The sequence below is a fragment of the Pipistrellus kuhlii genome, unplaced genomic scaffold (assembly GCF_014108245.1).
Source record: "Pipistrellus kuhlii isolate mPipKuh1 unplaced genomic scaffold, mPipKuh1.p scaffold_m20_p_14, whole genome shotgun sequence".
NCBI lineage: Eukaryota > Metazoa > Chordata > Mammalia > Chiroptera > Vespertilionidae > Pipistrellus > Pipistrellus kuhlii.
Genome location: NW_023425449.1, coordinates 24,602,987 through 24,628,650, shown reverse-complemented (window position 1 = coordinate 24,628,650; position 25,664 = coordinate 24,602,987). Strand labels below are relative to the sequence as shown.

Sequence of the window (25,664 nt, the reverse complement as noted above, 5' to 3'; positions counted from 1 at the left end):
GTTAAGATAAACAGGACACCAAAAGAGGAAAGGTTAAGGAGAGAGAGGCATAAAGGTCATGTTGAGATAGGGTAAAATTATGCTAAAGGAAAGATGAAAATAGAATGTAGAACACTAATGCCAAAGTAAAATAAAGAGAAAATAAAATGTTTAAAAAAGAAAAGAAAAAATAAAGTAAAATAGCAGTAGTAATAATGCTGATTGAAAATAAAAATGTAATAATTAAGAAGGTAAAATCAAGTGAGGAAAAAAAGAAAAAAGTTTTCTTTTTTTTTTTTTTAATATATTTTATTGATTTTGTACAGAGAGGAAGAGAGAGAGAGTTAGAAACATTGATGAGAGAGAGTCATCAATCAACTGCCTCTTGCACACCCCCTACTGGGGATATGCCCGCAACCAAGGTACATGCCCTTGACTGGAATCGAACCCGGGACCTTTCAGTCCCCAAGCCGACGGACGCTCTATCCATTGAGCCAAACCGGTCCCGGCAGAAAAAAGTTGTTTCTTAAGTAAAAGATGCAAAAAATGAAAAGAAAATAAAATATTAAAAAAAATTAAAAATGCAGTAGTGAAGGTCATTCACTTCCTCTATTGTTCTGTTTGGCATGCCTGTTTCTCAGTCCGTATAGTGTTGCAGTTCCCTGCATTTCACTGCTCCTTAGTGTTGTAAGCCAGTCCTGATTTTCAAGTAGGAGGTGTCTTAATTTCTTGTATTCCTTTGTTTTTGATTAAATAAAAAAAAAAATTAAAAAAGTCACTTTTGTAATTCACCTCCTAGGTCGCAGTGTTTCTGGATTGACTTCCCAGTCTCTGGTTGCTCTAGCCTTCTTTTTCTGTGTCACTCAATAACCGGTTTGTGCAGGTGGGCTGCCTCAGAGCTGGCTCTCAGATGATCTTTCCTTACTCCGATCCTCATTTTCCAGAAAAGCAACTTCCCCCTGCAGTCTCCCAGGATATGCCAAACTGGGTGATCCTTGCTTAATAATCAGAAGCCAGGGAATGGAGAGGCAAAAGCCCAGGTGTGCGAACGATGGGCCTGGGCGAAAGTTTAAGTAGCCTGCACACCTTTCAAATTCTTATGCTCTCCCTCCATGTTAGATCGGAATGGGTTGCTTTTTAGAGATCCCTTCTGTTAGCAGCCTTGAGGACTCCCTCCCACATTCACAGATCAGGCCAGATCCAACAGCTGGGGACTTTCTAGGCACAGACGTCCCCTGTCCTCCAGGTCTGGCAGCATGCGCGTTTCTCCCGCTGCCGGGTCCCAGATACCTCACCTTCACCTTATCCCCGGCGAGATCTGACCTTTCCTTGGTGGAGTGAAGAGCTTCTTTGAATCCGTGTGTTTGTGCTGATTGGGAACCAGTGTTCTGGGGCTCACAGCTGTTCGGTGGTCTCCACAGTTGTGGGTTTTCAGGTTTTCAAGATCCACTTTCCCTTGAAGTTGGCCTATTTTCTGTCTGAGCCCGTAGCTCCGGGAGAAGACCCAGCTGCAGTGCGGGCTGCCCAATCAGGGAACCCCGTCTAGCAGTCCCCCACCTTCTAGAGTTTTGCTGTCCCTTAGCTTGCCAACAAACACTCCCCGAGCAGCCCTCAGCTGCTCCTCCTATCTGCTCTGGGGACAAGGCTTGGAACACGTCTGTCTATTCTGCTGCCATTTCCTCCTCCCTCGGTTTTTGTCTTCTTAAACTTTACAACTCTGCAAAGGCAACTCACCATGCAAAGGCAGGGACCAAGCGATGGGCACCCGTGTCCCCAACACTCGGGACGTTGTGTGACACTGCAGGGCTCCCTAAGTGTTGAATCCATTTGTGCTTTATGAGTGACACAGTTAAATAATATTTGGGCTTTATGTTAATGGCACTATGGTAAACTATAGTTTCTGTCAAGAATTGAATTAACTAAACTTTTCTGCTTTCAACCAGATGATTTGGTGTATGTAAGTAGTTCAATTGTTTCTTAGTTATTTTTTAAAAATGTTCTGAAAGCAAGGAAGAATCTCAAAAATATTTTGTATAGAATCCCTCAAAGAAGTATTCTTTATTTCTCAGAAAATCTATCTGATGAGACATTTGATCCTTTTGGTAACTTCAGATAACCTTAGTGATTGTTCTGTCAAGCTTAAAATAAATTGGATTAATTTGAATTAGTATTAGGTAATTGTTAAAAAACAAAAAGATGAAATCTTGAAATATTACTAAATTTAACTTTTACAAACTTTCATTCTCTTGACCTGAAAATAATGTTAAATGTCAACTATAATTAATTTTTTAAAAAAAAATTCTTAATCATTGTCTTGAGTCCACTTGAATTATTATCAAGTAGTTCATGCTTTCAGTACTAGAATCAGTCACCACTCTTAATTTAATCTGTTTGGTGAAGACCTTATAATCTACTCTAAAAATGAATTTTCTGTACTAAAATTTATATTGAAATCTTTATTTAAATGCTTGTTTCTTAGCAAAGCAAATGGATAAAACCTTAAGGGAAAGAAACAGACTAAAAGTTTTAGATTTCCATATTCTGGATTCTTCTTTTGTCTCTGACATTTTGAGCAGCAATCATTGGGAGAGCTGTTTTGTATGGGGCAGTGGATGGCTGTAGGAACTTCTTTCCTTTTCTGCTGTAATCAAGGAAATTTCCTTTTTACCTTTCCATTTTCTTTGAGCTTAATAATGTTGTTGGCCTCTGGATACTTGCTTTTTCCCCCCTTACTCCCTCTTTTCCTTCCTCTGTCTTTTCTTCCCTCCCTCCCTTCCTTCCATCTTTCAAAACAATTTTATTTAATTGGATGGAGTATCAACCAAAAATGGTGTTCCTTTTATGACATGAAAAAAATAACAAAAACATCTTTTTTAAAAAAATATATTTTATTGATTTTTTACAGAGAGGAAGGGAGAGGGACAGAGAGCTAGAAATGTCGATGAGAGAGAAACATCGACCAGCTGCCTCTTGCACACCCCCTATCGGGGATGTGCCCGCAACCAATGTACATGCCCTTGACCGGAATCGAACCTGGGACCTTTCAGTCGGCAGACCAACGCTCTACCACTGAGCCAAACCGGTTTCGGCCAAAAACATCTTAAGTTATATATTACTTTATAATTTTTTTAAATAATTTTTTTCTTTTTTATGAGGTCTAATTGACATATAACATTAATTTCAGGTGTACAATATCATGATTTGAAATGTATACATATGAAAAATGATCACCACATTTTCAAGATTAATGTCAAGAAGCTTACTGCTATGGTTTGTTCTAGGAGTTTTATGGTTTTAGGTCTCACATTTAAGTATTTAATCGATTTTTAGTTAATTTTGAATGTGGAATAGGCTGGTAGTTCAGTCTCATTTTTTTGCATATGTCTGTCTAGTTTTTCCAACACCATTTATTGAAGAGATTGTCCTTTCCCCATTATATAATCTTGGATTCTTTGCCATAAATTAATTGACCATATAAGTGTGGATTTATTTCCTGGCTTTCTAGTCTATTGATCTATCATTTATTTTATTTATTTATTTATTTATTTATTTATTTATTTGTTTGTTTGAAGCATTACAAATAGTAGTACATATGTCTCCTTCCCCATCCCCCCCTGACTTCCCCCAGTCTCCTCTACTCCCCAGCATATGCCTTCACCTGCACCCCCTTCCAGTGTCTTGTATCCATTGGTTATGTTTATATGCATGCATACAAGTCCTTTGGTTGTTCTCTTACAGGTCCCCCCCAACCACCCCTGCCTTCCTGCTGTAGTTTGACAGTCTGTTCAATGGTTCTTTATAACTATTTTTTTTTCCTCCCACTTCTTTTCTTTAAAAAATCTTGCAACTGAGACTAGAAATAAACATATAATAACAAAAAACGTTTGAGTCCCAATTTCAATGTCCAACAGTTCTGAGACCCAGTTTCAATGTCAAACAGTTCCTTATGTGTACATGTCAACAATGATATCTGGATGATGGACAGATGGTGGCAATGCAGGTCCTACCCTCTCTGGTTTGGTCCTGGGCGACTTTCATCGATACACAGCTGCTGACTTGCTAGAGTGTAAGGTGTCAGCGTCTTCCATCTCTGGACTGTTTCTCCTCTGGTCTTCGTGGTTGGAGCAGACCTGACAGTTTCTCTCTGTTTCAGGAATCCCCATGGTCTTGGAATAGTTTTCTGAAAATATACAATACAAACATATTCTCAACCAAAAGTTAATAAAGGAATCTTTTTTATAAAATTGACTTGGGCCGAAACCGGTTTGGCTCAGTGGATAGAGCCTGTGGACTGAAAGGTTCGATTCCGGTCAAGGGCATGTACCTTGGTTGCGGGCACATCCCCAGTTTTTGGTGTGCAATAGGCATCTGATCGATGATTCTCTCTCATCGATGTTTCTAACTCTCTATTCCCTCTCTCTTCCTCTCTGTAAAAAAATAAAATATATATTTAATTAAAAAAATAAAATAAAATTGACTTGGGATTCTTTTTTTCTTTTTCTTTTTTTCTCAAACGATTTTCCTTTGGCTTATTTTGACATGATGTGTGATTTTCATGGGTGTCTTGCCGTTAGCATTACAAATGAAAATTATTTTTCTATAGTAAAAATTTTCTAGATGTAATTTACTTATAAAATATTTTTATTTCATGATATTACCCTACTATCCCTCCTTTTTTTTTTTTTAAATGGATGCTTTTGTAAATTTTGTAATGCAGTCTTGATAACTTTAAATTTTAAATTTTTGCACAAAAATAAGACTGCTTTAGGTTCATGCTAAGCAATTTTACTGTGAGATGTACTACAAATAGAATTTTTAGTTAATACTGTACGAATAGCTTTTTGTCCAATACACTTAAATTTTATTTGGTGTTCACTTATTTCTATTAACCAATTTAAATTAACCTGAAAACTTGATTACTATTTTACTGTCAAATATAATACTCTAACAACAATCTCCGTTTACCCTATGAATATTAGTGGAAAGGATTATTTGCATTCTTGAGTAGGCTCTGAGCATTCCTGGTGCTATGCTGGATTTAGATAAAGGGCAGCTGCTGTAGGCCAAGTCTCTGTCTGTTTCCTGGGTCCTGATCTGAGCTGGATGTGGGAAGCGAAGCAGCTATGGGGGCAGGAGATCTCCCTCCGATGGGGTGAGGATTCAGGTTCCTGCAAGGTTGGGGGGGGGTGAGGGTCTGTTCCCCACCTCTGTTGATCTCCACATTCTCTCCTGATATCCCCTCTGCGACTGTGCCTGTCTTAGATTGTTCCTTCCCTGAGGAATCTTACCCATCTCCGGCCAACCAGCCATCCTCTAGGGCCAAGCAAGGGTGATTTGAGGTTCAGTTCTGTTTCCTTGGTAGCCTATGCCCCCATGGCCTCCTCTCCCAGTTCCTATCTTAGGATCCCCTCACCTGTTGGCGGGCCCCAGCACTGATCACATATCTTGGAGGATTCAGGTTTCTTCTTCAGGGAGGGCCCAGGTCACACCATTGGGCGAGAGACAAATCTAAGGTACCAGCCACCATGAGGTTTCAACCTTAGCATGAACAGAAAGCTCAGGCAACAGCTGTGGGCAATTGGATTGTAAAAGGAGGGTCCCTCTTGGCCAAAAGGGCAAAAGGGGACAATATAGAATGCTCAAGTGCTTTCCTAGTGCCTTAATTCCTTCTGAAAGGGATTAAATCCTTTCATGTCCTTTTTTAAATTGCTGCCAAACATTGAGAGAATTAGTTTTTATGCTTTTTTGAGGGGGAGAGGGAGTAAAAATATGCTGTTGTAAAATATCAAAAATTATAATGACATTGTAGGATATCATGTAAGGATATTCTTTGCTCTGGACTCTGGCAATTCATTTTCAAATTGGCTGTCAATTTCTTTTTGTCACTTCATATAAACTTTGTCAGGGAGGCAAACACACAAATTATTTACTTTAGTTAAAGAGGCCAAATACATTGACTTTAAATTACAATCCTTACCACTTTTGAAGGAATCCTCTCTTTATTTCCTTCCATGATAATTTTCAGGCTACAGAGTTTCATTTAAAAATCTTTGTCAGATGAAACCCTCTTAACTTGTATAGATAAGATTTAATTTTTTAAATAAATTTTATTTTTATTTTTTACATATATGTCCCTATTCCCTTATTACCCTCCACCCACTCATGCCCCACCCTCCTGTTGACTGTGTTCATTGATTAGGCTCATATGCATGCACACAGTCCCTCTGTTGATCTCTCCCCCTTACTCCCACCGACTATACTGTTTTGATTATTACAGCTTTGTCAGATAGTTTGAATCAGGGAGCACAATGCTTCCAGCTTTGTTCTTTCTTAAACTGTTGTGCCTATTCAGGGTCTTTTGTGGCTTTAAACAAATTTTAGGATTGTCCTATTTAAGTGAAAAATGCAATTAAATTACATTAAATCTCTAGAGTACTTTGGATAGTGTGGACATCTAGATAATATTACATATTCCCATCCATGAATTTAGAATATTTTTCCACTTATTTGTGTCTTTTTCAGTTTCTTTCATCGTCATAGTTTTCAGTGTGTAGATATTTAACTTTCTTGGTTACATTTATTCCTAGGTGTTCTTTTTGATACAATTGTAAATGGAATTTTTTCTTAATTTCTTTTTCTAATAGTTTATTACTAATATATGGAATTGCAAGAGATATTTGTATATTGATTTTGTAGTCTGCAGTTTTACTGAGCTTATTAGTTCTAACAGTGTTGTTGTTTTTTGGTAGATTTTTTTTAGGGTTTTTTTATATATAACATTGTATAATCTGCAAATAGTGACAGTTTTACTTAACAATTTGGATACCTTTTATTTCTTCTTCTTGTCTTACTGCTCTGGCTAAGGCTTCCAGTACTGTGTTGAATAAAAGTGGTGAGATTGGGCATCCTTATTTAGTTTCTGATCTTAGAGAAAAAGCTTTTGGTTTTTCACTGTTGAATATGTTTCCTCTGTGCTTGTTTTATGGTCTTTATTATTTTCAGGCACATTCTCTTCATATCCACTTTGTTAAAAGTTTTTGTCATAAATGGATGTTGATTTTGTCAAATGCTTTTTCAGCATCTCTACAGATGATCATATGATTTTACTGTTCATATTGTTAATGTGGTTTAAACATGTTGATTGAGTTGTGAATGTTGAACCATCTCACATCTTGGAATGAATCCTACTTGGTCATGGTGTATGACCCTTTCAATTTATTGTTGAATTTGGTATGCTAATATTTTATTGAGGATTTTTTTACTTAATGTTCCTCAGGGATATTGGCCTGTAAGTTTCTTTCCTTGTGGTATTCTTTTTTAAAAAATTTATTTTTTATTGATTTTTTTACAGAGAGGAAGGGAGAGGGATAGAAGTTAGAAACATCGATGAGAGAGAAACATCGATCAGCTGCCTCCTGCACACTCCCTACTGGGTATGTGCCCGCAACTAAGGTACATGCCCTTGACCGGAATGGAACCTGGAACCCTTGAGTTTGCAGGCTGATGCTCTATCCACTGAGCCAAACTGGTTAGGGCGGCCTTGTGGTATTCTTGCTTGATTTTGGTGTCAGGGTAATGTTCACTTTGTAAGATGAGTTTGAAGTGTTTCATCCTTTTCTTTTTTTTAGAAGTCTTTGAGAAGAACTGGTATTCTTCTTTGAGTGTTTGGTAATATTCATCAGTTAGCTGCAAGCGGTTTGGCTCAGTGGTAGCGCGTCGGTCTGCTGACTGAAAGGTCCTAGGTTCGATTTCGGTCAGAGGCATGTAAGTTGGCTGTGGGCACATCCTCGGTAGGGGGTGTGCAAGAGGCAGCTGATTGGTGTTTCTCTCTCATCAACGTTTCTAGCTCTCTATCTCTCTCCCCCTTCCTCTCTGTAAAAAATCAATAAAAATATATTTTAAAAAAATATTAATCAGTGAAACCATCTTGACCTGGATTGTTGTTTATTGGAAGGTTTTTTATTACAGATTTTATCTCCTTACTAATAACCAATCTATTCAGATTATCTGTTTCTCTATGATAGTCTTAGAAAGTTGTATGTTTCTTGGAATTTATCCATTTCTTCTAGGTTGTCCAATTTGTTGGCATATAATTGTTTATTGTTTGTATTTCTGTGGTATCAGTTATGATGAATCCTCTTTCATTTTCTTAGAAGGCTGTATATTTCTTAGAATTATCCATTTCTTTTAGGTTGTCCAATTATTTGGCATGTAATTATTCATTTTTTATATTTTTGTGGTATCAGTTGTGAAGAATCCTCTTTCATCTGATTTTATTTGAGCCTTCTTTTCTTGGTGAGTCTAGCCAAGAAAATGTATTAGTATTTGGTTAACAGCGTTAATCTTGTTTGTCTTTTTAAAAAAACAGATCTTGGTTTCATTATTCTTTTATATTATCTTTTTAGTGTTTATTTCTTTTATTTCCATTTCGATCTATTCTAACATTTACTAATGTGGGGTTTCTTTGTACTATCTCCCCTCTGCCCCCCCCCCCCCCCCGGCCAGTTCTTTGAAGGCATAAAATTAAGTTGTTTATTTGAAAATTTTCTCATTTCTTGAGGTAAGCATTTATTGCTATGAAATCCCTTCTTAGAACTGCTTTTGCTGCATCTTATTCAGTTTTAGTATGTTGCATTTCTTTCTTTTTTTTTTTTTAATCCTCTCCTGAGGACGTGCTTTTATTGATTTTTTTTTTTAAGAGAGAGAAATATAGATGTGAGAATGAAACATTGATCGGTTGCCTTCCATACATGCCCCTATCAGAGATCAAACCCACAACCTGACTGGTATGTACCCTGACCAGAAATTGAGCCCGCTGCCATTTAGCATATGGGATGATGCTCCAACCAGCTGAGCCACATGGGCCAGGGCATATATGTTGCATTTTCACTTTCAATTGTCTCAAGGTATTGTTTGTTATTTCTCGTTTGATTTCTTCATTGACCCATTTGTTCAGTAGGCTTTTTCCTTTTTGCTAGGACCTGCTGAGCCTGCGATCTGACTTTTGAGATGGGAAGAAAAAGCAGATCTTATTCCTAGAGCCATGATCACATTTCACATGCTCCTTGGAGTATCAGTCCCCAACTCCTATGATAAAATACTCAGAGTATTTTCCTCTGAAACATAGGTGGAGCTTACTCTAATATTCCTCACAATCCACCAACAGTACAGGATTGCCATAAAAATGTATTGGTGTTTGGTAACAGTGAAGGACAGTAGGCAGATTAATCTCTTTTGCTGGTGGAGAGGAAAGAGGTACTTGTTGAGAAGCCAACCTTGATATTAAATTAGAAGAGTCTCATTCCTCACATCCACCACCCTTTTACAAATACTGTCATTTGCTTCCCTTGCCGAAATCCTGGTTCTCTAATTTTACTTGCATTATTGGAGAGATACTTTCTTAGCATCCAGTTCAAATTTCTGATTACTGTTTTGCTTTGTTTTCTCCCTAATATATACTTAATAATCATATTTTATGTATTTGCATTTTGTCTTTCTAACAGGTTATGAAGTTCATGGAATGGAAAAAATACCAGAAGGACCAGCACTTATTATTTTTTATCATGGAGCTATTCCCATAGATTTTTATTACTTCATGGCTAAAATTTTTATCCAAAAAGGCAGAACTTGCCGAGTAGTAGCTGATCACTTTGTCTTTAAAATTCCAGGTAAACTTTCACTGTTCATAATGTTAATTACCACAGTCAAATTATGGGATAGTCTGTATCTTTGAGCTTTCTGGAATCATTTGGAAAAGCATTATGCCTTTTTAGTTTACACACTTGGAACTCCAATTTGGGAGCATCTAGTTATCCTCATTATGGCCAAAGCTTATCTGATCTTTCTTTATATTCTGGTATTGAGTCCTAATTTTTCAAAGTTAAATCCTGAACTTTTATTTTTAAAAATTAAATTATAACTTTTGCCAAATGATGTATATTTTGGTACATAGAGTCTATTATGTGTTTTGTTTTGTTTTTTTTTTATCATACTTCCATACTTGTTAGACTTATAATTTAGGATTGAGGATCATATTCTTTTTAATCTGTTCATAAAGGCTTTGTACCTTTTAAAAAATTAATTAATCAAATGTTTTCAAACACAGTAGAATACTCTTAAAAATCTCTGTAAAATAAACTCATTAAGATTTAATTTTATTTTCATCTGTTATTAAATCACCAGAAACAAGCCAAAAAGTTTATAATTTATTCACTGGAATAATAAAAAAAAAAAGTGATCTATCAACCAGACAGACAAACACCAGTGAATTAACTAACAGTCTACTCAATGCCTTTCATAGACATAGTTAATGTTTTAGGTATCCTTATGTCACTAAAAAGACATTTGTATTTTTTTAAATATCTATTTTTATTGATTTCAGAGAGGAAAGGAGAGGGAGAGAAAGATAGAAACATCAATGATAAGAGAGATTCATTGATTGGCTGCCTTCTGCATGCCCCCTAGAGCAGTGTTTCCCAAACTGTGGAACGTGTACCCCCAGGGGTATAGGAAGAGTTTGGTGGGGGTACGTGTTGCACCGGAGTTAAGTGGGGATATGCACTGCACCGTGCTTAGCTGTGCCTAATTCTGCGTTCTCATGAGTACGAGGCATACTCAGCGTTACGAAAATTATAGAAGGGGTACACATATGTCAAAAGTTTGGGAAACACTGCCCTAGAGGATTGAGCCCGTAATCCTGGACATGTGCCTTTGACCGGAATCCAATCTGGGATCCTTCAGTCTGCAGGCCGATGCTTTATCCACTGAACCATACTAGCTAGGGCAGTCATTTTCATTTGTATTTTGTGTATAAACTAAATAGACTATCAAAGATTTTTCTTTAGAAAATAATATGATCACTTTATAGTAAAATTTGAAAATTAGAGGAAAAAAAGTCATTATACCAATAATCTTGCTACTCTAATATAAGCAGTTAGTTTTTTATTTTGTTTCATTCTTAATTCACATATTCACGTATTATGCAAACAACTTTATTTAAAAAATATTTTAATGTTAGCATTAATATTTTAACATTTATAAAGAACACTTTAAAAAATAATTTTTAAAGTATAGTTTTAATGGATGACTAAAATATTTAATTACTTCGTTTTCTCTTATGAAACAGGGTACTTCCATTTCTTCCTTTTTATCTGTAATAGAAAGTGAATTTTTTATTTAGCCTTTGGCTTTTAAAAGACTTTTCCCCTTTATGATCTTACCATTCAGGAAACCTCCCTTGTTCATTCATTTATTATGATATCGCTTCTAATTAAATCAGTGGGCTTTTAATGTAACATAGCATGAAAATTATTTCAGTTTTAATAATATTTATAATCTTGTTTCAGACTCTTAAACTTATGAGAAGGTTGATTACTACTCATTTCACTTTCAAGGAATAATGTATACTCTCATCAGTCCTCTAAAGTTTCAGTTTAGGATTTACTTAAAATATTTAATTACTTAATAGGATTATATTTTCATCTATAAATAGTTGTAATTTTTTAAATTGTTTAAAACTCAATGAGTTTGCTATTATTATTGACATAAAATTTTCTTGGGATTAGCATTTAACTTTTAATTTCAGTAGATTTTATTATGGCTTACCAATTTTGGTAGGGCTAAGCGTAGTCAGATTCACATGTTCTTGAGTGAGTCTTTCTTATAGGTTTAATGGAAGATTAGATTTGTGACTGCTGATAGGATATTATTTCTGATTGCTTTAATAAATGCTGTAGATAGTGTTTACCATGAGATGCTAGTGGAAGGAACTTTGGGCTAGATATACCTGGACCAGAATCTCTGCCCTGCCATTTGCTTGGTGTGTGACTTTGAGCAAGCTACTTACACTCTGAGACAACTTTTCCTCTTCTGTAAAGTAAGGATAAGAATCCCTGTTTTCCAAGGTTTTTGTGAGTTTTAATTAAAAATTTGAATATGTAAAGTAGCCAGAGTAGAAGGTGATCACTAAGAGGTTATCAATAGTAGGTGATGAATAAGATGAAGCTATTATTTTACCAGCAATATTAATCTTATGTTAACTTTGAGAGTTCTTGTTGATTTTTAAAAAGTTAAAAAGAATTTACTGATGTAAGTATAGATAGCACATTTTATAGGTTGTGAAGATATTTGCTTTTGAAGAATTGGACAAGAAATATTTAAGATATATATTCATGCTAATGTTTCTTACAGGGTTTAGTTTATTACTTGATGTATTTTGTGCTCTACATGGACCAAGAGAAAAATGTGTTGAAATTCTGAGGAGTGGGCACTTGTTAGCTATTTCACCAGGTGGAGTTCGAGAAGCCCTAATTAGTGATGAAACCTACAACATCATATGGGGTAATCGTAAAGGCTTCGCTCAGGTTGCAATTGATGCAAAAGTGGTGAGTTGTATAAAGCTAATTATTAAAGTAAAGCTAGGTTGTATTTATAATAAATGCTCAAATAGTGAGCCAAAGTATATAAGAATTTAGATACTGTCATTGCGTACTTTAAGTTAGTGTATATAACTCTTTAAAGTGTAACAGTAAAGAACTGTTCCTGTGGGTGGGAAAACATCTGAAAAATTCAATCTGGAAATTTGGCAAATATTCAGCAAAATTTTATAAGTCTTTGTATTTCTTTAGTTATACTTGTTTTCATAATTAGTAATCAATCCAATTCTATGTATTTTAATACTTTTATACGATTGAGTGGACTTATGTCAGTGATGGTTGTTGGTTGGTTTCATTGCAATTCTTTATCTGTGATCAATTTATATTACAAAAGGACTCAAATAATAAATGACCAATCATTTCTTGATAAGCTATCTATTATAGTAGTATGAATAAAAAATGACAAATACTAGGTGTTGGTGATATTTAGATCTTTTTAAAAGACTTTAAAAATGAATTTGTCAGAAAGTTAGATGGGATTCGCTGTAATTCTTCATAAGCTGAAGAATGTGAATACTATTTTATTTTTTTCTTTTGCTTTAGAAAGTATTTTTCAGTTTTTTGGTCTTCATATTTCGTAGTACTTTGTCCTATGAAACATTTATTATTCATGGAATGGTTTCTTCTTTGTTTTCTGTTTGTTTTAATTTTAGATTGTCTGTGAGAAAAACAAGTAGTAGTATCTTGGACAAAGTGTGTTCTTTTTGTAGGCCAGTCGATTAGCTAGAGACACCTGCCAGTACTTTCACATTTTAGTTTTTTTGTGTACCCATTTTGCCACATAAAGAGACTGGTATAAACCTTTAGCTTGCCTATTCGTCTTACAAATACAGACTACTGAATAAAAAGAAAAAGCTAATGGATAATTCATTCTAACCCAAGATTAGTATTAGAAAAAGAGTGGAAATTTTCTCTATATTTTTTAATTTTAGGATTGTAAAAAATACAATGCATTGAGCTTCTATTCTCTCTTGTACATATGTATATGTAACTTCTAGAAGTTATTGCTGTATAGTACTTTAATAATGTGGTCCTAGTATAACAGTTAAGGTACTTACCTAAGTGTTTAATAATACACAATGTAGAAATTGAAATACTTATAATACATAACGTACAAATTGAAATACTGTTGTCCTACAGTAGATTATAAACTCTCTGAGGACAAGGCTATCTTTTTATATTCTGAGTTCCTAGTACACTGACAGGCACTTAGGCTACTTGTATTGTTAAATTGATTTTTAAAACATTGTTAATCAACACTGGAAAGGAGCCTTTTGAATTTTATTTTATATTAATAGTATTGATACAAAAAATTAATTTATAGCAATTTTATTTTCCTAAAAGTCTTAAGTACTGATGTAGAAAACAAAACCTTAGACTATAGGAATAATATAGAATACAAAAGGATATTACTCACTTGTACAAAATTTAACTATATGGAATATATTTTTAAGCAATAATGAAAGTAAAATCTAATCAAATATAGTTTAATTTTTAAGTTTACATTTTAAAACAATTATTTATTTTAAGATTTAAGATAAAAATGACATTGATTTTGGGATTCTAATTTCTCATCCTTAAGTTTACAGTTTTAAAGGACATTGCATGGAAGAAGACCCAAAAGAAAGAAATAATATAGAGAAAGGGACTCAGATTGCAATTCTTGAAAGAGTTTCTAAAAAATTATTTAAGATAGTCTAGACAATTTAGTTAAGGATTTCATATGAAATTTGAGAAAATTTAATAAACAGCCTTTTACAAGTTTATAAATAAACAAAAATCTTTAACATTGCTGATTTACAAAAGAGCATTGTAAATTTGATAAGTCTTGTACCACCCCAACCTTTTGTAGTGCTTTTAAAAGCTTTATGGTGGTGCTCCTCTGTAGTAAGTAGGTGAAATATGTGATCACTCCAGTGTTGCAGCTGAGGAAACTCTGGCACAGAGAGATGAAGGGATGGAGAGACCTGGTCATACAGCAGGGCAGAAGCAGAGCAGAGCACACAGTTCAGAGCTGCAGGCAGCTGGTGCTGTGGCCATCACTGATGGCATTCCTTGAGATTAGAGGGCACTTCCCCATACCTGAGGAAAATCTTTCAGTCATAGCATTGTAAGTGTCACAAGTATCCCTTCTGGAATACCTCTTCATAGTCTCACAGAATTATCATAAACTGTGATCAAAGATTTAAAACTGTTGTTGCAGGATTAAATATATTTCAATTATGACATAGTAACAGAAATTAAAGTTAAAAAGTCTAGATCATCAATGCAAGCTCACAAAATATTGGTTGAAAATATTTAAGGTTGCAGCTTTTTTTTATGTAATATAAATCACTCTTATTTAGTGAGTTCCTGAGAATTATGACTGGTAAGAATTTTTAGGTAACTTCATCCTATATAATAAAAGGCTAATATGCAAACTAACTGAACTGTGACACCCACTGACCACCAGGGGGCAGCTCCACACTCAATGCAGGAGCTGCCCTCTAGTGGTCAGTGTGCTCCCGTAGGGGGAGCACCGCTCAGCCAGAAGCCCTGGTCGGGGCTCATAGCTGGTGAGGGCAGTGGTGGTGGCAAGTAGCCTCTCCCACTTCCGCAGCAGTGGGACATCCTCCAAGGGCTCCTGGACTGTAAGAGGGTGCAGGCTGGGCTGAGGGGCCCCAACAACTCCTCAGTGCATGAATTTCATGCACCAGGCCTCTAGTATCTAAATAAGTTGGGAAAAATTAGCACATTTACTTTAGTTGGGAAACAAATAAATAGAAAATACCATTTGTTCTAATAAAATTTTTATTTCAATCTATTAAAAAATCTTTTGAGATATGATAATAATTAGCCCCATTTTTAACATGAAAAAAACAGACTTTGACATGGTAACTTTTTTAGTGGTTCCCACTTTTTTAGTGGCCAAGTTAGGACTCCAAGACAATGTGAAGCTGATTCAAGAATAATTTTAACAAAATACACATTCTCTTTCTCTTGCACATACATACAGAGACACATGTATACATGTAAACCGAATGTAATGCTAGGCTACTTTTGCAACTATGTTTTATATTAAGTGTGCACAAGGAAAGGAATGAATAATTTACTACAATATCAGGTTCTAATAAACCGATGTTTGTAGCTTAAAGGCTTTAGCTTGCAGGCAAATTTAGAAACAACATGCCCAAAAGATAGCCTGGAATACTGAGCCTTCTAGGCAAGCTTTCTCTGTTCAGTGGGTTTTGGAAATGTTCAGCTTCCCGGGAGTTAGGTATTTAAAGGATGATGTGTCCCCTGAAGTGTGTTTAAATAATGCGTACTTCAATACAAACGTGAATCCAACAGACAAGGCACAGTGGTGAATATATGGGCTAAAAGTTTTTGTTCTTTGGGTCTCTTAAGTTCTCACTTCTAAAGTCATAACTATTTAAAACATTAAGATTGTAGCCATCATCTTATTTTACACTAGTGGTGGTTATCTAGGTTGAAATCTGAATTTTTACAAAAGGGTCAATGTATTATACTTTGTCTTATGTGCTTGCTCTGTGAATTAACCCCATTGAATTTTAAGACCTTTACCTGGATTCTTTTCTTTACCTGACTTCTCTTTCCTGTTTTTAATATTCCTGCTGCCTCTATCTGACCTTTTATGTTCTAGGTGCTGTGATAACAGGAGTGAACAAAACAAAGTCTGTGCTATTGGGAGTTCTGGGAGAGGGAGAGATACAGTAAATAAAAGACCAGTTATTATATGTGAAGTAGTAAGTTCTATGAAGAAAGCCATACCTAGTCTCTTTCCTGCAGTCCGCCATATTTTACCACTTTCCAAAGCTAAATAGGAATGGCTTTTTAAATGTCAGCTTACTTAAATATCTCAAGTCCTGCTCACCAAGGCAGGTATTCCTGTATTAAGCAAATACTGATGGTAGACTGTGAGTGAAGTGTCATTCTCTCCTTCCTCTAGTTTTATCTATTCTGAAAACATTTAATTTGCTATATTTTATGTATGGTGAAAAGTGTTCAATTTTTTATCTACTTTAGTTCTACGGTGGCATACCCTTCTCATATGCTCCTTTGCTACTTCACCCATTGTTTTATGACACCTAGTTAAGGTCTTCATTTTAAAAATACTTAATTAATATTCATAGAAAAGTGAAAATGAACTTGTAAGAAGAAATTCTCTAAAATTAATGATGTGAAGAATTCTTTCATATATTGATATATGCTTTTCCTTTTTTTGTGGTGATATACTTTTCATTGATGTTCAACATTTTTATATTTAATACACTCACAAAAATAAATGGTGTTTTACTAATTTCTGTCATTTAAATTTATATAAATTTTCCAGTAGAGACAATCTCTGTCTTGTAACTTTACTCAGCGAACATACTATTCAGTAGCCATCTGGAACCAATTTGATTTCCCACATTTATTTTATTTAATTAATGATTATTATAATCTTTGAGTATTAAGGATTTATGTGGAATGAATAGGAAAGTTGGTAAACTGAATATTAGATATTACCACTAGAGGGTAGTGTTTCTAATTTATATTTCTACAAATGACCAAGTTGAGACTGATAAATCACACTAGTGATAAAAGTATACCTTTATTTTAAAAGTACCTTATTTTAATCTTAAACAGGTCCTCAAAAGTTTTCATTAGTTACTCAATGGAGACATTGAATAGATTAATATACAGGTCCTCAAAAGTTTTCATTAGTTACTCAATGGAGACATTGAATAGATTAATATATTTACTTTTTAATCCAAATTTTCTCTTTAGCCCATTATTCCTATGTTTACACAAAATATTCGTGAAGGATTTAGATCACTTGGAGGAACAAGTAAGTTCTGGTTCATTTGGTTTTTCTAATGATAGTGTAATATTTATAACAATATTTTATTTTTTATTTTTTACTTTTATAACAATATTTTAAATATTTGGGCTTTGAACTCTATGTAGTTTCATAATTTAGATTTTTTTTCCATTTAGATGTCTTTCTATTTAAAGACTAAATGATAATGTTTTAAGTAGTGGCAGCTCTTAGATGTTAAGCTTTAGTATGTACATAAGACAAAAACCTATTTGTCATTCACTTTTTAAAATTACCAAGTAAATTACCTACTTACTTTTGTTAAAACATGTTGTTTAAGGTTAGGAGAAATTTACATATAATTTAGACTATTTTCTTACCTCACCCCTGAAGAAGTTGCAGCTTTAAAAATGAATGACAATAATATTGAAGTAAGATGAACAACCAAAGAAGATATAATTTGCCTTGGTTTATTTCTGTTACTTAAAAAAAAGTTTTTATTGATTTTTAGAGAGAGAGAGAAAGGGAGAGGAATAGAGAGATAGGAGAATCGATGTGAGAGATCTATTGGCTGCCTTTCCCCACTGGGGATCGAGCCCACAACCCAGGCATGTGACCTCTTGGTTCATGGGTCGACACTCAGTCACTAAGCCACATCAGCTGTTACTTTTCTTTTACTTTTTAAATTTGTTTTAAAGTATTTTGAACCACGATATATTTACTTCTTTTTGCCGACCTTCAACTTATTGGTAGCAAAATAAGCTCTGAATCTATTTATAGGAGTGATAATTAGATATGCTTTTTCCTGTAGGGTCTCGTTTTCTTTTTATTTTGAAAATTTCAGTTTGTTTTTATACCCTACACTTTATGTATTACATTTGCTTGATTGTTATTTTAAATTCCTAGCACTATATCGTTAGTGTGTTTATGCACATAAAAATCCCCTCCTAAGGAACTTTAAACTTCTGTTGTTTCTTTTATGTCCAACACTGATGTATTGTTGGTATTCCATTACATTTTATAGGTCTTTTTTTTTCCTTCTCAAATTTAAAGTGGAAGGGCAGGTTGATGAGATGTTTAATTTTTGTTGTGGAATTATTCTAATTTTCTCAGATCATTTCATCAGAATTTAAGTTGCATACCAGAAATTATCCTTAATTTTACTTCTTTAAATGCAAAGTGGTTTTAAAATTCTTTATTACTTTTTAATGTTTAATAGTTGAATATCTCAAAAATTAGTGTCTAGTGATCTTAGTATTACTTTGTGTTTTATTGTGTTCTGTTTTTTTATATATAAACAGTGTTTTCAAATTCCAGTACAACTCAATCATTATGTATTACATGTCACTTGACTTTCTTGGATTTATTTTTTTTAAACGTAGCCTTAAATTTTTTAGTTTATTTTGCATTATTGCCACTCTTATCTTGCTAAATTTTATATTGATCATTACCAATAGTAATTCTTTGCTTTACATTTTTCCTAATTTACAATAATGTTTTAGTCTTTACCTAGTTTATTGATACATATTAGTCTCACATTTATGTGAATTTATTTTATGCTTCCATTTTTTTCTTTTTTCATGTAAATCACATATTTTTGAGTCTCTAGACTTTTTAGCTTCTGGTTTTGTGTTCAGTCTTTGTCCTTTATTTTGCAATAATAGCACTTGGTTTGCCTTTAAAATCCTCATATTTTAAAAAGCTCATTTAAAAATATTAATAGACCTTGTTTTTTCTGAGAATTTTTAAGTTTACAGAAAAATCGAACAGAAAGTACAGAGTGTGCCCATAAACCCCCTCATCACCATCCAGATTTTTCTGTTAACATCTTGCACATTGTTACAACTGATGAAAAGCTCATCTTCAAAAAAATTCTAATTTCCAAGAAATGATATTATTTGCCACTTTCCTCTAAATCTTACATAATTGAGAGTTTACAATTACATGTTCAGAATTTATAACCAATTAAAATGATTTTGCTTACTTTAAAACAGGATTATTTAGGTGGCTTTATGAAAAATTCCGCTATCCATTTGCTCCAATATATGGAGGTTTTCCAGTGAAGTTTCGTACCTACTTAGGTGATCCCATTCCATATGATCCGAAGTTAACAGCAGAAGAATTAGCCGAAAAGGTAAATTATTTTTTCTTAGTCCTTGTATAGATTTTTTTGACTTTCAATTATTATATTAAAGTTAATTCATTATTTTTAAATTTTATTTTACAAGTATGCTCTAGATCAGTGGTGATTTCCTCCCCAGGGCATATTTGCCAATCTGGAGACATGTTTCATTGTCACAAGGGGCCAGGCTTGGGAAGTGGTGGTGCTACTAGCATCTGAATAGAGGTCGAGGATGGTGATAACCATCCTGCAGTTCCCAGGACAGTCCCCCACTACAAAGAGCTTCTGTTCTAAAATGTGACAATTAAGAAATGTCTATAGACATTGCCATATGTCGCCGAGGGCATAAAGTCAACCCTGGTTGAGAACTACTGTGCTAGGGTATTATGGAAGCACAAAGGAAAGGTATCTGAATGAGATCAGGAATACTTCAAGGGAGGTGATGCTTGAATTCTATTTGGAAAGACATGAAGAGATTAACTGGACAAGGAATAATGAGGTAGAGGAAATGGAATGTATAAAGGGATGACAACATGAAATAGCCTGAACTCTGGGGAGTTAAAGGTGGTCTGGTATAGCTAGAAGGAATATTTTAGGAGATGAGGCTAGAAATTTAAAAAGTTTCTGGGCTATGATGGCTTATTATTGATTTGTTCACGGAAAGCCGGAGAGCTATTTAAGGCAGGTGAGTGATGTAATAGGTTTGCATTTAGGAAGATTACTAGAAGCATCGTGGAGGCTCAATTTCAGTGATGTTAGTATAAAGGCCGAAGGGGAAAGAGACTGCTTTTGTGAGGAAAAAAATGGGAAAGCTTTCTCGAATGAGGGCATTTGAAGTGGGTCTTGAAAGTGGGCATGTCCTAGGCATGCAGACCTGGGGCAGGAGGCAGAGAATGAACTGCTGTGGTAGGAGCTAAGCTGACTGCACATACCAACAGTGTCCAGCAGTCCCATGTGATTAGAACAAAGGTGGGGATGACTGCCTAATTCCCCGCTAGGAATTTTGCAAAGCACATTAACATATAAAAGATCCCAAGAAGGCTTGCAGTAAGCAGCCTATTTATTTACCTTTGTTTCAAAGAGCATTTTCAACTCTCATTCTACCAAAACTCTATCCCTGTTTTTCCTTGAATAGCACTTAATACCAGCTGGGGAATAGACTTGGGGTCACTAGCTTAGTGGATCCAGTTTGATAAATGAAACCGGAAAAGCAAGTAGGAGCTATATTTTCAGGCCCTTAAATACAGACTAGGGGATTTGTCTATTAAACACATATTAATTTGGAATGGGCCTCTGCTTTGAAGTGGTTCATATCAGTTCCACTTAAATTGTTTTGGCCAAAGCAAGCAGATATGTAATCTCTTTCTCTACGATGGTTTATGATGATACTAGCAATTGTGATAACTTAGATGCATACAAATTTTTAAGAGCAGAGGTTATGCTATGAATTTTTGTTCTCTAGTTCCTAGTACAATGTTAGGTATTTAATTAGATCTCTAGTTCCTAGTACAATGTTAGGTATTTAATTAGATCTCACTAAAAGTTTGATGAGTGAGTTAGATAATGATCTTATCTACTTGTAAGGTAGAGCAAGATACAGATTTGAGGGATTTTACAGAGATAGAACGCATCAGGCCTGAAAGCTAATTCTGTATAGTTAGTTACTTACTACAGGATATCTGCATATTTTTATATACATAGATTTTTTTGAACTGTCTTACTGCAGTCTGGGAAAAAAGTCAGAATTGGTGATGAAGATTTAGAAGTTATTTGCACTGAGATATATTACTGAAGCCATGAGCTTTACAGAACAATTTAGAGAGAGAAAGAAGAGGACTGAGGACAGACTATAGACTCTACAGTCTATTTAAGAAATAGGCCATGAAAAACAACCAAAGCTGGCTGATAGAGAAATAGCAGAGATACACAGCAAGTAATTTGTGTGAGAAGTCACCAGGTGAGGTTTTTTTAAAAATACAGGAAAGATCAGTAACATCCATTCCTACAGAGAGATCAAGGAAGATATGAGCACTCAGTTTGCTATTATACTTTTCAGAGAGTATGAAATAACATAAAAAGCTATAAATGTCATATTGAATATCTACAAAATGGGATGAATGTGTTATGATTTTATATCAGCCCATTGTATTGTTGTGGAGTGAATGTGAGGAAAGCCCACTGGAGTCTGAACCAAATTAAAATTTAGAGAGCCTTGATTGCCAGCCGGCCGCCGTTCTGCCTGCCAGAAAGGGAGAGGTCAGAGAGCAGCAGCGACCCTTTGTGTAGGACCACTTTGAAGCACATTAACCACATCCTGTTTTTGCAGAACAAGTAATCCTAAGACAGAACAGTTTTTCCCAAGTAACATCAAGATTATGCCAGTGACGACCATTTTATTCACAGGGTCATCCTGTTCTTCAGAAAGCTGACAGTGTTCTATCTTGCAAGGCTATTTTGTGAGTTGCAAGGGGAAGGGGCCATGAGGCCATATCTCAAGGCCTGGCCTGGTGTCAGCACTGGCAACTCTATCTGGGGCATGGTGCACGGCCTCTTGGAGTGCTCAAAAATTCCCACTCTTAACATACATAGCTTATTTTTTTTTTAAATTAAATTTGTGATAAATATATAACATGAAATTTGTCAACTTAATCATTTTCATTTTAAGTGTATGGTGCAGTAGAATTAAATATACTTACATTGTTGTGCAGCTGATCTCTAGAACCCTTTCCTCTTGCAAAACTCTAGCCAAATCCACTAACTCACCATTCCTTCAACAGCTGCTTTCCTGTGGTCCTTTTCCTCAAGTTTTTTCCTTCACTGTTACTGAAATCTTACTGGTCCTTGGAAACTCCTTGGAAACTCAAACCAAACAGTACCTTGTTAGTGCGTCTTTTTCTGTTTGTTGCCTACCAAATGGGCTTACAAGTCTGAACTATCAAATACTTTCCTTCGCCGTGGCCGGTGTGGCTCAGTTGGTTGGGTGTCATCCCTTGTGCTGGTTCCGTTCCCACTCAGGTTGTGTGCTCGATCCCTAGTAGGGGGCATGCAGTTGGCAGCCAAACGATGTTTCCCTCTCCCTTCCTCTCTCTCAAATCAATAAGAACATTTAAAAACAAACAAATACTTTTCTACATCAGATGACACATGTCACAAATGATCTTACATTTTAATTACTTTGTATTTGATTATTATTGTTAATATATGAGCTCCTGGAGATTTGAGTCTTGTTTCATTGATGTTAATAGCTTCCAAAGCACCTAATATTTTTTGAATAAGTGTATAAAATTTTTAAATATACTTCACAGAACATAAGCTGTGTGTTAGTCACTGTGCCAAATACCTGAAGACATGGTTTCAATTTTATTTCATCCTTGTGATAATTGTATGAAATAGTTCTCATTTTACTGAGTTATGAAAATTTGTGGTTTAGAGGCTTATTTATAAAATAGGTCTTTGGGATAGGGTGTATTGGTTATATTTAATCAGAGAGGAAGTTTCAGAATTTGTGTAAACAAGGCTCATTGAAAGGTTAGAATCTAAAAAGTATGTGTGTGCATAAAACATTTTTTTAGATAGCCACAACTGATTTCAAAATGAAAATGGTTGAAATTTGTCATGAATGGGAAACAAATAGTTTTAGATTTCTTCTTATATCCTAATTGTTATGACTTAAATTCCTGTTAAACTATCTAGAAATTTAGGTAATGTACCAAAGTATATCAGCTCATTCAAAGTTTTCCTCACTTTTTCATTTCTCATTGCCTGGTATAATTCTTTGGTGTGTATGGTAATAAAGGAAAAATGTACAACAGTTTATTAATTGATGGAAAGGAGTGAAACTTCATTTGGCTATTAGAAAATTTTTTGCTATTTTTTTTTCTGATTTTTTCCCTTCGTTATTTAAAAAAGTATTTCTTGAGTGGAAGGCATTGCTGTGCTCAATGCTGGAGAAATGCTGAGATGTATCTCTGGTGTAGAAAATATTCATTTGGACAATATTGTAACTCAAGCATAATAAAATAAATATAAGAAATAAACTGCGGGTGTTCCAAGATGGAAACTATTAATAAATTCTGAAGAGAGATGGGTGCTAAATTAGGGAGGACTTCTTGAAAGTAGTAGTACATTAAAATCTTTACAAAATGGATGATCTATATTGAGAACTAAAAGAATAATGGCCTTTTTGTTTTTGTTTTCTTAATAGACGAAGAATGCTGTTCAAGCTTTGATTGATAAGCACCAAAGAATACCGGGAAACATTATGAGTGCTTTGTTAGAACGTTTTCATAAAGGTCAAAACAGCCACTAGAAGATAATTTAATATATTTATATTATTATGTTTGTGTCTATGGTACTGTCAATTTTAAATTTTGTAGGTTTCATGATTAGTATTTTTGTAAAAATCATGTTAAAAGTATCTTTTGTTGAACTTGTTTAAAATTGTATTATACATTTATGCAGTTATGTCATATTTAAACAATAACTCATTACATGCCTAACAATTCAGAAAATGATGTTTCTTATAAATTCCTAATATTATATAATAGATTATTAGAGTTATGTTTAATAGCAATTTAGGTTAAACAAACATTCCTAAATAACATCTATTTTCTGTATCTGTTGTACTGAGCTAATTTTGCAAGATGGTATAACCCTGTGGTCGGCAAACTGCGGCTCTCGAGCCACATGCGGTTCTTTGGCCTCTTGAGAGTGTCTCTTCCACAAAATAGCATAGCCTGGGAGAGTCTAAGTTTAAAAAAAATGGCTCTCAAAAGAAATTTTAATCGTTGTACTGTTGATATTTGGCTCTGTTGACTAATACGTTTGCCAACCACTGGTAACCTATGGTTAGTGCAGATGCTTAAGCTAGGAAAAGAATGCTTTTAAATGCTTTTCATTCCTTCCATAACCTTGGGCAAGACACATAATATTTTTGTGCCTCAATAATACTAGAGGGGAGGATGACTGGATAAATGAGGTGAAGGTGTTAGCTAAAGAATATATATGCATACCCTAGCAGTGTTTCCCAAAGTGTGGTATGCGTACCCCCAGGGGTACGGGAAGAGTTTGGTGGGGATATGCACTGCACCGTGCTTAGCTGCGTCTAATTCTACGTTCTCATGAGTACGAGGTGTACTCAGTGTTACGAAAATTATAGAAGGGGTACACGTATGTCAAAAGTTTGGGTAACACTGCAAGGGACACAGACAATAGTGTGGTGAAAAGGGAGGGGGAGGTGGGGATGAGTGGAGGTGGGCAAAGGGGGGCAAAATCGGGGACATCTGCAATAGTGTCAACATTAAAAAAATTTAATTAAAAAACAAAAAACAATTTACTTTTTTAAAAAACATGTTAATACTATGGTTAGTAGAAAATTCTTTGTATTTGCTTGGTAACTGTAGAATTGAATTAAGGCTTAAGATTTTTCAGGAGTTTATGTATATGTTTTGTCATAGGATGTTTAAATTATTCCTTCAGGTATAACGTCAAGTTGCCAACCACAGTGAAAAAGATGTACTGTTTTTCAAATTGAGATTTCTAATTGTTTTCAATTAATTAAATTGTCATATAGGGCTGTAACATTGTCAGCCCTAAAATATGGCATTAATAGTGTCCAGCTTAAAACCTCTTGCAGGTTAAGTCACTGTCAGAAGGATGCTAGTCTGATGAAAGCAGAGTTTGCTGTTGCTTAATATCATGACTTATTCATTTGACTTTGCAACCAAATAGTTTGTTTCAATAAAAATATACTTGAATGATGAATTTATGTGAACACAAAGCTTTATGAAAAATTAATGGTTTTTGATTTTTCTTGAAATCTGAATTATAAAAGTATTTAAACAAAATAGTACCAGAAATTCAATGCAATATCTCCCATTCCCTTTTTAGATATTAAACTATGTACTTGAATTTTTTGTGTATTTTTGTATAACTATGTATATGTGTAATATATATAAAGTTAAGCAACATAAAAATAAATATAAAGCTGAATTGCAATTCATTTTCTTATGAAATTTTATGTGACGTTTTCTTATTTTAAACTGATTTATCACTCACAATCATATTGATGTATCTCAGCCAGAATGAATAAACCTTACTTTTCATTAAAAATGAAATTAAAATGTATTTTTACATTAAAAGAGTCAATGACTCTTTGAAGTTTTTTTTTCTTGTAGCAGTGAGCAGTGTTTGTTTATAATTGGTACACATTTGCAGAATAAGTGGTTATAAAATGAATGAGATACTGTTGAAAGAACAACATTCATTGATAAGTTTTTTTTGTGTTTTTACACTAAGTTTTATTGCTTATTTAAAACCTTACTTTATT

General features: G+C 34.4%; 1 protein-coding gene across 5 annotated transcripts in view; it reads left to right on the top strand.

Annotated features, from left to right (window-relative positions):
• The window catches only part of TMEM68 (transmembrane protein 68), a 44,355-nt gene extending 20,370 nt beyond the window's left edge, over positions 1-23,985 (top strand). For all 5 annotated transcript variants that reach the window (XM_036436941.2, XM_036436943.2, XM_036436945.2 and 2 more), the window contains exons 4-8: positions 9,483-9,647; positions 12,169-12,362; positions 17,184-17,244; positions 19,209-19,348; positions 23,541-23,985. In XM_036436941.2, the coding sequence (XP_036292834.1) occupies positions 9,483-9,647; positions 12,169-12,362; positions 17,184-17,244; positions 19,209-19,348; positions 23,541-23,645 (665 nt within the window). In that variant the 3' untranslated portion in view covers positions 23,646-23,985. The remainder of the gene's footprint in view (positions 1-9,482; positions 9,648-12,168; positions 12,363-17,183; positions 17,245-19,208; positions 19,349-23,540) is intronic.
• The last annotated feature ends 1,679 nt before the right edge of the window (positions 23,986-25,664 follow it).